The following is a 13683-nucleotide window of genomic DNA, read 5'->3' on the forward strand; positions in this document are numbered from 1 at the left end:
TTAGGGGGATGCTCATGCTTATTATGGCGCTGTCTGCACTAACCAGCCGTGTGCATTCCTCAAAACATTGAAGGACTTGACACAGGTCTTAGAGCTTCGACCACTGCACAGCTGACAACTCCATGTCTGCCATCCAACTGCCTGCCCGTGTATGTATATCCTCCCACAAATACATAACAGCACGCCTCTGTTCACTCAGTCTTTGAAACATGTGCAGTGTGGAGTTCCACCTTGGTGCAACGTCAATGATTAGGCGATGCTGTGGAAGGTTCAAAGCCCGCTGATGGTTATGCATACGGCTGGAGTGTACGGGCGAACGGCAGATGTGAGAGCAAAGTCTGCGCACTTTCAGCAGCAGGTCGGGTAACCCCGGATAACTTTTCAGGAAGCACTGCACCACCAGGTTTAAGGTGTGAGCCAGGCAAGGAATGTGTTTCAGTTGTGAAAGGGCTATGGCAGCCATAAAATTCCTTCCGTTGTCACTGACTACCTTGCCTGCCTCAAGATGTACAGTGCCCAGCCATGACTGAGTTTCTTGCTGCAAGAACTCGGACAGAACTTCCGCGGTGTGTCTGTTGTCGCCCAAACACTTCATTGCCAATACAGCCTGCTGACGCTTGCCACAAGCTGTTCCATAATTGGACACCTCGTGTGCAACAGTGGCAGCTGCGGATGGAGTGGTCGTGCGACTGCAGTCTGTGGACGAGCTCTCGCTTCTGCTGGAGGACGAGGAGGAGGAGGGGGGACGAACGCTTACAGCCAACTGTTTCCTACACCGTGGGCTAGGCAGAACTGTCCCAATATTACTGTCCCCTCTGGACCCTGCATCCACCACATTAACCCAGTGTGCCGTGATGGAGACGTAACGCCCCTGGCCATGCCTACTGGTCCATGCATCTGTTGTCAGGTGCACCTTTCTACTCACAGATTGCCTGAGCGCATGGACAATGCGGTCTTTTACATGCTGGTGGAGGGCTGGGATGGCTTTTCTCGAAAAGAAGTGTCGACTGGGTAGCTCGTAGCATGGTACAGCGTAGTCCATCAGGGCTTTGAAAGCTTCGGTTTCAACTAACCGGTAGGGCATCATCTCTAACGAGATTAGTCTAGCAATGTGGGCGTTCAAACCCTGTGTAAGCGGATGCGAGGATTAGTACTTCCTTTTCCTAACGAGAGTCTCATGTAGGGTGAGCTGGACTGGAGAGCTGCATACGGTGGAACTAGCGGGGGTGCCGGTGGACATGGGTGATTGAGAGAGGGTTGGTGACGGTATTCTTGATGGTGCCCTACATACAGTTTTTCCAACCACGAACCTGGTGATTCCCTGACTGCTTTGGCCTTGCGATGAAACCACCACATTACCTGCAGGTGGTGTGGTAAACGGCGGGCTTACAGTGAGGGAAGGGATGTCGCCTTGCTGATTAGCTTCATTGTGAGAGGGTGCTACAACATTAAGGGACGTTTGGTAGTGTGTCCAGGCTTGCAAGTGCATGGTGGTTAAATGTCGATGCATGCAACTTGTATTTAAATTTTTAATATTCTGACCTCTGCTGAAGGTCCTGGAGCATTTCTTACAGATAACTTTGCGCTGATCATTGGGATCTTGGTTAAAAAAATTCCACACTGCACTCTTCCTATCAGATACCTTTTCAGGCATTGCACACTGAGCTACTTGAACCTGATGGCCACGCTGTCCTACAACTGGTTTTGGTTTTGCCACACGTTTTTGGCCAGATACGGGCCTGCCAGATGGAACCTGTTGCGATGTTGATGTCTGCTGCGGCTCCTCCTCCTCCGCTTCAGAGCTACTGCCGCCTGCACCCTGTTCCCCCAATGGCTGCCAATCGGGGTCAACAACTGGGTCATCTATGACCTCCTCTTCTATGTTCTGTGCACCTTCCTCTGGGTCACCGTGTAAGCCGGTGCTATAGCGTTCGTGACGGAGATCCATAGTCTCCTCGGGGTCAGATTCTGGATCAGTACACTGTGAGGGCAATGTTCTGATCTGAGTCAAAGGAACAGCATTATAATCTGGCTGTGGCTGTGCATCTGTGCACTCCATGTCCGATTCATCTTGTAATGGGCATGGCCTGTTAACAATTTCACTTTCGAACCCAGGCACGGTATGTGTAAAGAGCTCCATGGAGTAACCAGTTGTGTCACCTGACACATCCTTCACTGTTGTTCTGGGTGAAGGACGCAAGGAAGCGACTTGTTCCTGAGCGGAAGCATCCACTGACAACACACTGCTCTGACATTTGGCACTTTCCGAGGAGGAGGAGAAAGAGGTAGAGGCAGAGTCAGCAATGAAAGCCAATACTTGTTCCTGCTGCTCCGGCTTCAAAAGCGGTTTTCCTACTCCCAGAAAAGGGAGCCTTCGAGGCCTTGTGTAGCCAGACGATGACGCTGGCTCAACAACTCGAGACTTAGGGGCTATATTGCTTTTCCCACGACCACCTGATGCTCCACGACCACCACCACTAACATCATTACCAGCTGGCAATGAATGCCCACGGCCACGACCTCTTCCACCAGACTTCCTCATTATTGGAAAAATGTAATCAAACTAACAACCGTTATGTGGTCCAGTAAAACCAGGAATAAGGTGTACGTGAACTGGTTGTGAATTTAAATCTCCCTTTTTTATGTGTGGGAGAATCCAGGGAAAAATCAGGCTCACTGTATTACACAACAACACAGTTTGATTAGCAGAAAGAGGCTGGCAGATATGGCACTAACAAGAGTGACGCAGATAAAAACACTGGCAATAGAAATGTCCCTCTTTTTTTGGATATGGGAGACAAGGGATTGAATCAGGCTCACTATATCACGGTATAGTTCCTGTGGCACAAAATGACTGACAGATACCACAGACAGCACTCGCACAGATGCACAGGTTTGGCAAGATTATTATCCCTTTATTTTATTTTTTTGGGGGGATATGTGAGACAAGTGATTTAATCAGGCCCACTGCTACACAGTAGGTTTTCTTATATAGGAAGGAGAAACAGGGAGCCAAGAGTACAAATGTACAAAAATAGTTTATTATTTTAAAAATAGGACATGAAGCAAGAACAAAATAATGGATCACGACAACACATGAGGGGAACAAAAAAGGGGAAACCCCTCTGCCTGTCAGCCCCCCAAGCACTAAGTGTGATAACTGTGAGTGGGCACAGATAAAAGATGAAAAATAATAAGTGCCAATATAGTACAAAGTGCTGGGAGGATGGGAAGCACAAAGCACATGGTATGGAAACGTTGCTGTGCGGTCATACAAGGAAACAGTCTAAGGGCCAGTGCCCTGTATCTATAATATAACGCTGGGAGCGTCACTCTGTCCGAAGCCTCTATAGACTGCGCAAGCGCAAGCGCCGGCGCAGTCTGGACCGCACAGAGCGACGCTCCCAGGAGATCGCGGTATGCGTAAGCGCTGAACGCACACCGCGATCTCCACCGGACAAGCAGGGACGAGCCAGGAGGCGGAGGGTGAGTATACTTACCTGACCCGTTCCACCAACGCGCTTCCGGGCCGTGACTGTCCCCCTGCTCCCGGAATCGGCGCCTGCGCAGTCCGCGCTTTCCGGCGCCATTTTCTTGAAGACACATTGCAGTGTCTTCAAGAAAATGGCGCCGGAAAGCGCGGACTGCGCAGGCGCCGACTCCGGGAGCAGGACCAAGAAAATGTCCGCACCCACCACAGCCGCCGCGCCCAGCACAGCCGCCGCACCCAGCACAGCCGACCATAGCCGCCCACAGCCACGCACAGCCGCCTGCCGCACCCAGCACAGCTGCCGCACCCAGCACAGCTGCCCACAGCCACCCATAGCAACGCACAGCCGCCGCACCCAGCACAGCCGACCACAGCCACGCACAGCCGCCGCACCCAGCACAGCCGCCCACAGCCACGCACAGCCGCCCACAGCCACGCACAGCCGCCGCACCCAGCACAGCCATGCACAGCCGCCGCACCCAGCACAGCCGCCCACAGCCACGCACAGCCGCCCACAGCCACGCACAGCCGCCGCACCCAGCACAGCCACGCACAGCCGCCTACAGCCACGCACAGCCGCCGCACCCAGCACAGCCGCCCACAGCCACGCACAGCCGCCCACAGCCACGGACAGCCGCCGCACCCAGCACAGCCGCCCACAGCCACGCACAGCCGCCCACAGCCGCCGCACCCAGCACAGCCGACCACAGCCACGCACAGCCGCCGCACCCAGCACAGCCGCCCACAGCCACGCACAGCCGCCCACAGCCACGCACAGCTGCCGCACCCAGCACAGCCGACCACAGCCACGCAAAGCCGCCGCACCCAGCACAGCCGCCCACAGCCACGCACAGCCGCCCACAGCCACGCACAGCCGCCGCACCCAGCACAGCCGCCGCACCCAGCACATCCGCCGCACCCAGCACAGCCATGCACAGCCGCCTACAGCCACGCACAGCCGCCGCACCCAGCACAGCCGCCTACAGCCACGCACAGCCACCCACAGCCACGGACAGCCGCCGCACCCAGCACAGCCGCCCACAGCCGCCGCACCCAGCACAGCCGACCACAGCCACGCACAGCCGCCCACAGCCACGCACAGCCGCCCACAGCCACGCACAGCCGCCGCACCCAGCACAGCCGCCCACAGCCGCCCACAGCCACGCACAGCCGCCGCACCCAGCACAGCCGACCACAGCCACGCACAGCCGCCGCACCCAGCACAGCCACGTACAGCCGCCCACAGCCACGCACAGCCGCCGCACCCAGCACAGCCGCCGCACCCAGCACATCCGCCGCACCCAGCACAGCCACGCACAGCCGCCACAGCCACGCACAGCCGCCTACAGCCACGCACAGCCGCCGCACCCAGCACAGCCGCCCACAGCCACGCACAGCCGCCCACAGCCACGCACAGCTGCCGCACCCAGCACAGCCGACCACAGCCACGCAAAGCCGCCGCACCCAGCACAGCCGCCCACAGCCACGCACAGCCGCCCACAGCCACGCACAGCCGCCGCACCCAGCACAGCCGCCGCACCCAGCACATCCGCCGCACCCAGCACAGCCATGCACAGCCGCCTACAGCCACGCACAGCCGCCGCACCCAGCACAGCCGCCTACAGCCACGCACAGCCGCCCACAGCCACGGACAGCCGCCGCACCCAGCACAGCCGCCCACAGCCGCCGCACCCAGCACAGCCGACCACAGCCACGCACAGCCGCCGCACCCAGCACAGCCGCCCACAGCCGCCCACAGCCACGCACAGCCGCCGCACCCAGCACAGCCGACCACAGCCACGCACAGCCGCCGCACCCAGCACAGCCACGTACAGCCGCCCACAGCCACGCACAGCCGCCGCACCCAGCACAGCCGCCGCACCCAGCACATCCGCCGCACCCAGCACAGCCACGCACAGCCGCCACAGCCACGCACAGCCGCCTACAGCCACGCACAGCCGCCGCACCCAGCACAGCCGCCCACAGCCACGCACAGCCGCCCACAGCCACGGACAGCCGCCGCACCCAGCACAGCCGCCGCACCCAGCACAGCCGCCCACAGCCACGCACAGCCGCCCACAGCCACGCACAGCCGCTGCACCCAGCACAGCCACGCACAGCCGCCGCACCCAGCACAGCCGCCCACAGCCACACACAACCGCTGCACCCAGCACAGCCACCCACAGCCGCCGCACCCAGCACAGCCGCGCACAGCCGCCACAGCCACGCACAGCCGCCACAGCCACGCACAGCCGCCACAGCCACGCACAGCCGCCCACAGCCACGCACAGCCGCCTACAGCCACGGACAGCCGCCGCACCCAGCACAGCCGCCGCACCCAGCACACCCGCCCACAGCCACGCACAGCCGCCGCACCCAGCACAGCCACGCACAGCCTCCCACAGCCACGCACAGCCTCCCACAGCCACGCACAGCCGCCTACAGCCACGCACAGCCGCTGCACCCAGCACAGCCACCGCACCCAGCACAGCCGTCCACAGCTGCCGCACCCAGCACAGCCGCCCGCACCCAGCACAGCCACGTCACATACAGCCGCCCGCACTCAGCACAGCCACATACAGCCGCCCGCACTCAGCACAGCCGCCCGCACTCAGCACAGCCGCCCGCACTCAGCACAGCCGCCCGCACTCAGCACAGCCGCCCGCACTCAGCACAGCCGCCCGCACTGATGGGGGCGCAGGATGGAGCAGCACGTGATAGGATGGGGGCGCAGGATGGGAGCACATGACAGGATGGGGATGAGGATGGAGCAGCACATGACACGGTGGAGTGGCACATGACAGGATGGGGGCGCAGGATGGAGCAGCACATGACACAGTGGAGCAGCACATGACAGGATGGGGGCGCAGGATGGAGCAGCACATGACACGGTGGAGCAGCACATGACAGGATGGGGATGCAGGATGGAGCAGCACATGACACGGTGGAGCAGCACATGACAGGATGGGGGCGCAGGATGGAGCAGCACATGACACGGTGTAGCAGCACATGACAGGATGGGGGCGCAGGATGGAACAGCATATGACAGGATGGGAGCAGCACATACCAGGATGGAGACCATATTCCAATATAAATGCTCGCCACCCGGGCGTAGAACGGGTTCAATAGCTAGTATTTATATAAGGTCCCGCCACACAGCAATAACAGAGAAGGGTGCCATGCTTACCGCAATGGAGGGAGGTAGACAGGAGAGGGTCCCACCGGTGGAAGTGCCCGAAAACAGTAGGTTTTCTGTGGCAGAAAATAAAAAAAAAATGCCACACACAGGACTGGCACTAATGCAGATTTGCCAATCTTAATCTCCCACTTTTATTTTTTTTTCTGGGAGAATTAGGAAGAAATCAGGCACACAGTTATACAGTAGGTTTTCTGTGGCAGAAATTAAAAAAAAAAAAGATGCCACACACAGGACTGGCACTAATGCAGATTTGCCAATATTAATCTCCCACTTTTATTTTTTTTTCTGGGAGAATTAGGAAGAAATCAGGCACACAGTTATACAGTAGGTTTTCTGTGGCAGAAAAACAAACACAGATGCCACACACAGGCCTGGCACTAATGCAGATTTGCCAATCTTAATCTCCCGCTTTTATTTTTTTTTCTGGGAGAATTAGGAAGAAATCAGGCACACAGTTATACAGTAGGTTTTCTGTGGCAGAAAAACAAACACAGATGCCACACACAAGACTGGCACTAATGCAGATTTGCCAATCCTAATGTCCCACTTTTATTTTTTTTTCTGGGAGAATTAGGAAGAAATCAGGCACACAGTTATACAGTAGGTTTTCTGTGGCAGAAAATTAAAAAAAAAAGATGCCACACACAGGACTGGCACTAATGCAGATTTGCCAATCTTAATCTCCCACTTTTATTTTTTTTTCTGTGAGAATTATGAAGAAATCAGCCCCACTGCTACACAGTAGGTTTTCTGTGGCAGAAATAATAAAAAAAAAAAGATGCCACACACACGACTGGCACTAATGCAGATTTGCCAATCTTAATCTCCCACTTTTATTTTTTTTTCTGGGAGAATTAGGAAGAAATCAGGCACACAGTTATACAGTAGGTTTTCTGTGGCAGAAAATTAAAAAAAAAAAAGATGCCACACACAGGACTGGCACTAATGCAGATTTGCCAATCTTAATCTCCCACTTTTATTTTTTTTTCTGGGAGAATTAGGAAGAAATCAGCCCCACTGCTACACAGTAGGTTTTCTGTGGCAGAAATAAAAAAAAAAAAAAAAGATGCCACACTCACGACTGGCACTAATGCAGATTTGCCAATCTTAATCTCCCACTTTTATTTTTTTTTCTGGGAGAATTAGGAAGAAATCAGCCCCACTGCTACACAGTAGGTTTTCTGTGGCAGAAATAAAAAAAAAAAAAAAGATGCCACACACACGACTGGCACTAATGCGGATTTGCCAATCTTAATCTCCCACTTTTATTTTTTTTTCTGGGAGAATTAGGAAGAAATCAGGCACACAGTTATACAGTAGGTTTTCTGTGTCAGAAAATTAAAAAAAAAAAGATGCCACACACAGGACTGGCACTAATGCAGATTTGCCAATCTTAATCTCCCACTTTTATTTTTTTTTCTGGGAGAATTAGGAAGAAATCAGCCCCACTGCTACACAATAGGTTTTCTGTGGCAGAAATAAAAAAAAAAAAAAAGATGCCACACACACGACTGGCACTAATGCAGATTTGCCAATATTAATCTCCCACTTTTATTTTTTTTTCTGGGAGAATTAGGAAGAAATCAGCCCCACTGCTACACAGTAGGTTTTCTGTGGCAGAAATAAAAAAAAGATGCCACACACACGACTGGCACTAATGCAGATTTGCCAATCTTAATCTCCCACTTTTATTTTTTTTTCTGGGAGAATTAGGAAGAAATCAGCCCCACTGCTACACAGTAGGTTTTCTGTTGCAGAAATAAAAAAAAAAAAAAAAGATGCCACACACACGACTGGCACTAATGCAGATTTGCCAATCTTAATCTCCCACTTTTATTTTTTTTTCTGGGAGAATTAGGAAGAAATCAGGCACACAGTTATACAGTAGGTTTTCTGTGGCAGAAAATTTAAAAAAAAAAGATGCCACACACAGGACTGGCACTAATGCAGATTTGCCAATCTTAATCTCCCACTTTTATTTTTTTTTCTGGGAGAATTAGGAAGAAATCAGCCCCACTGCTACACAGTAGGTTTTCTGTGGCAGAAATAAAAAAAAAAAAAAAAAGATGCCACACACACGACTGGCACTAATGCAGATTTGCCAATCTTAATCTCCCACTTTTATTTTTTTTTCTGGGAGAATTAGGAAGAAATCAGCCCCACTGCTACACAGTAGGTTTTCTGTGGCAGAAAATTTTTAAAAAAAGATGCCACACACACGACTGGAACTAATGCAGATTTGCCAATCTTAATCTCCCACTTTTATTTTTTTTTCTGGGAGAATTGGGAAGAAATCAGCCCCGCTGCTACACAGTAGGTTTTCTGTTGCAGAAATAAAAAAAAAAATGCCACACACAGGACTGGCACTAATGCAGATTTGCCAATCTTAATCTCCCACTTTTATTTTTTTTTTCTGGGAGAATTGTGAAGAAATCAGGCCCACTGTTAAACAGTAGGTTTTCTGTGGCAGAAAAACAAAGACAGATGCCACACACAGGACTGGCACTGATGCAGATTTGCCAATCTTAATCTCCCACTTTTATTTTTTTGTTCTGGGAGAATTGTGAATAAATCGGGGCCACTGTATTAGAGTATATTTTCTGTAGCAAAAAGTGGCTTGAAGAGATATAACCCAAAAAAAAAAAAAAGGGACTGTACTACAATTACTATCTCCCTACAGTTATCTCTGAAAAGTATGTCAGGCAGCAATAAAAAGGATTGCTGCACACAAAAGTTAAAAGTGTGGACAAACAAACAAGATAGATAGCTGTGCAGAGATGAAGGAGCAACAGGATTTGTGCTTTGAAAAAAGCAGTTGGTTTGCACAGCGGCATACACACAGCAACGCAGCTATCAGGGAGCCTTATAACCTACAGAGCTGTTGCACAGAAATCGAGCCTCCACTATCCCAAAAAGAAAAGGTGGTGTTGGACAGTGGAAATCATTACAGCACAAGCGGTTTGGGGCTTTATGTACCCTGCCTAATGCTATCCCTGCTTCTGACGAAGCGGCAGCAACCTCTTCCTACGCTCAGATCAGCAGCAGTAAGATGGCGGTCGGCGGGAACGCCCCTTTATAGCCCCTGTGACGCTGCAGAAAGCAAGCCAATCACTGCCATGCCCTTCTCTAAGATGGTGGGGACCAGGACCTATGTCATCACGCTGCCCACACTCTGCGTGCACCTTCATTGGCTGAGAAATGGCACTTTAAGCATCATATGAAACGCTACTTTGGCGCGAAGATCGTGTACCGCATGGCCGATCCCATGCTGGGATCGGGTCGGGTTTCATGAAACCCGACTTTGCCAAAAGTCGGCGACTTATGAAAATGACGGATCCGTTTCGCTCAACCCTAGTTGGGGCGTCTCTAGGGTCCCTATAAACAAGCCTCGGGCCATCAGGGGTTTTGTTCTATCCGACCACGGGGAACAGAGAGAGGAATAATAACAGTGAGGACCTTATTAGAGCTTAAGCAAGTGAGGACCTACTGTGTTACTGTGCGCATAGGAAGGCTACTGCATTCCACCTGGATAAGGGGACTCTGGATTTGCCTTCAGACTGCAACCTTGTGTCCTCGTTATTCACTGCGCCTCACACCATCCACCATCTACACTCTGGGAAGCCCTGGGGATACACTTCACCTGTGGGAAGGTATACCATCTGGCTGCCATAACATCACCCCAGCGGACCCCTAAGCAGCGTCGGTCACCCTGACCGATTACCACAGGTGGTATCACGAACACTACCATTCTATACGAACTCTGCCTTTTATTGGACGTCCCTCATAGGGCCACGGGCCGGGTCGGGCCACCGTGACATCCCCACTGAGAACCAAAGGACCCGGTACCGGGTACCCCATTGCCCTTACGTGGGGGCGCTCCAATATTTGTGATTGCAGTGCAAAATAAAAGTTTGGTCTTGGACAAGCTATTTGCCCAAGGCAGATTTAAGAAAACCTGGCATGGGCTTTTATTTTTGGAGCAGTGGTAGAGGGGCAGTTCGCTCCCTCCAAGCCGGGTCTTACAAGTGGCCCATTGCCAAAGATTCCAGTTAAAAATCCTGCAGTAAAGGGTTTGGGCATCAGTGTTTGTTTTGCCAGCGGCAGAGCAGGACGCTATATAACAGTCGGCTTGTGTGAGGTAACACAGAGACAAGAGAAGCAAAGCCTGGCACCCATCAGCGTTACACGGTGGTGCAGTCACTCACGGCAACCGGTCTCGGATATGGACTGTTTTGATGCCTGGCTGCGATCCGGAGGATACCGTGTGCTTTTCGTTTTGTGTGAGTTTGTGGACATTAAACACGTTTGCTTTGAAGTTTCCTGGGTCACTGCCTCATTACTGCACGGTGAGGAGGTGAGTAGAATTGATTGCTTCTATTTTAATTTTTGCTGGAGAAGGGAAAAAGGAGATCTGTGTGGGGAACATTTTTCCAGAATTGGGGATATTATATCAGAATTTAGACATTATACCAGTATGGTGGACATTATACCAAAATGGGGATATAACAACCCTGCCGGCATGACTGCATGGCCTCCCATTCCCCACCTGCCTTACACTTACTCACTGCTCCAGGCCATGCTGTGAGTTTTATCTGCTGCCAGCTCCATGTTGTGTACCTTATGTCTCCTGTCTACTCTTTGCATACTTATTATCTGCGTGCATAGGGCGTCACTGCCGGCACTTCCTGAGTTTTATGGAAATGGTGTGCACCTTCCTAAGGTGTCCCCAGCCAATTGCCGTGAAGCCTCAGGTACTTAAGACATCCCAACCCCTAGGCTGGGACCTGAGCAACGTACTCTGTCAGTCTGTACTTTGTTGCTGAGTTGTCAGGTCCTGTCCTGTCTCTGCCTTCTCTGGGGGCTGCATTCCCAGACCTGTTTCTGTGCTTGTATGTTCTGTCTCTGCTTTCTCTGGAGGCTGCATACCCAGACCTGTTACTGTGCTTTGTATGTTTTGTTTCTGCCTCCCTGAGGGCTGCATACTCAGGCCTGTGTCCACGTCCAATATCTGTTCCCATGTCTATTCTTGTCTGTACTGTGTCCTACTCTTGTGTCTTATCCTGTACCTGATCTAGTCTGAATTCAGTCCTATACCTGTGTCTACTTATAATCTTGTCTGTAGCCTTCCCTACCCTGTTGGGTGTATCCTTTTGCTTTGCTTTCTGTGTTTACTTCTGCTCTGCTCACTGCACCCTGCAGCTTTGCTCTGCTCTCAGTTCCACTCCTTGCGGCTCTGTTCTGCTCTCAGTTCCACTCTGCACCAGGCTCCACTAACTTGCAGTTCCATCTTGCTCACACTCCGCACTCTGCGGTTCCGTCCTGCTTTTGTTCTGCACTCTGCGGTATCGTCCTGTTCTTGCTCCGCGCTCTGCGGTTCCATCCTGTTCCCGCTCCATGCTCTGCTATTCCATCCTGCTCTCGCTCCGTGCTCTGCAGTTCCATCCTACTCTTGCTTCACGCTCTGTGATTCCGTTCTGCTCTTGTTCCGTGCCTTGCGGTTCTGCCTTGCTCCGCTCCTTGCGGTTCTGCCCTGCTCCGCTCCTTGCGGTTCTACTCTGCTCTCATTACACACCTCGCGGGTCTTTGTTCTGCAGTATGATCAGGACCCTACCTGTTCTCATATATCTCTCATACCTGTCTGTGTTCCTGTCCTCCCTGAATCTGTCCCTTTTCCTCCAGTGTGAACAGATCCCTACCTGTCTCCATATACTATGCATACCTGTCTATGTTCCTGTCTTACCCATATCCGTTCCAGTCCCATTAGCTGTGCCCGTGTGTCTGCCAGTGTCTCAGCCATGCCTGCTTGCTTGCCAGTGTCTCAGCTGTGCCCGCCTGTGCCAGTTTCTCTGCCATGCCCGCCTGTCTGCCAGTGTCTCAGCTTGTCAGTGTTCCGTTCCCCAGTGGGATCAGCAGTCGCAGTCGCAGCCAGACTCCACCCTGGAGTGGTACCTGGCAGCTACCTGCCGCACAAGCCTGACCTCACCATCAGAGGCTCCAGTGAACACCAAGGAAGCTGCTTAGTCACGCCCCTTCCAGGGAATTCTGGTTTGTGACACAGTTGGGCCACACTCCCCACTCTAGCGCCAACCAGTAAGGGCACGAGTGTGTTACAGGGGACATTATACCAGGAGAGGGTCAACAAGGGGAAAATGTGATAGCACAAGAAATAAGAATAACTAAATGTTATTGACCATAATGTTATTAAGTAGTACAAAAGTAATTACCACATCTTTGTTGTAACCTTGCAAAAGGAGGAAATATGGATGATCTGTAGGTGGATGAATTAAGTACTGAGAGAGACGTTCAAAATCTAAACCAATCTGATCAGTAGCATTCTCTGAACCATCTACACTGCTACTGCATTCTGTTGAGTTTTGCATGTTTCCATCTTTTGGGTTTAGCCCTCCATCTTGACCAGGGTCTGGATCATTAGCCACCATACTCTTAATGCTTTTGCGTTCTCTACGTTTCTTGGTGTTTAAATTGATATCACTTATACTGCGATGAAGGGAAGTGCTGTCTTCTCGCTCTCTTAATGGGGCATTACCACCAGAAGCTGCACGAGACCGACTTTTTTGTAGTCTTCGAGCTTGTGCATTAATTCCTGTTGAAAGATTATATAAAATAATTTTAAGGATCGTTCAAATATTTACTAGATTTCAATAATTATAAGAAAACAATAATAGAAATAAGTGTACATTAATTTAGGCGATGTATAATACTGCTAATGATTCAATATACTACTGTATGATGAGTAAAATAAAATCTAAATTAAATATTAAACATGAATAGTTGAGTAACTGAAGCGACAAATACTAATTATGTTTTTAATGTATTTATTAGTTATAAAATGTTGGAAAGGGAAAGCTAAGACTTTTTGATTTCCCTGTCTTACAGTGTATTTTAAGGAGTTACAGTGGATACGGAAAGTATTCAGACCCCTTTACATTTTTCACTCTTTGTTTCATTGCGGCCATTCGGTCTGAAGGATCCG

General features: G+C 51.6%; 1 protein-coding gene across 3 annotated transcripts in view; it reads right to left on the reverse strand.

Moving 5' to 3' along the window:
- The window catches only part of RASIP1 (Ras interacting protein 1), a 1394348-nt gene that overhangs the window by 929953 nt on the left and 450712 nt on the right, over positions 1 to 13683 (reverse strand). For all 3 annotated transcript variants that reach the window (XM_077250692.1, XM_077250691.1, XM_077250690.1), the window contains exon 4: positions 12914 to 13293. In XM_077250692.1, the coding sequence (XP_077106807.1) occupies positions 12914 to 13293 (380 nt within the window). The remainder of the gene's footprint in view (positions 1 to 12913; positions 13294 to 13683) is intronic.

This window comes from Ranitomeya variabilis, chromosome 4, assembly GCF_051348905.1.
Source record: "Ranitomeya variabilis isolate aRanVar5 chromosome 4, aRanVar5.hap1, whole genome shotgun sequence".
NCBI lineage: Eukaryota > Metazoa > Chordata > Amphibia > Anura > Dendrobatidae > Ranitomeya > Ranitomeya variabilis.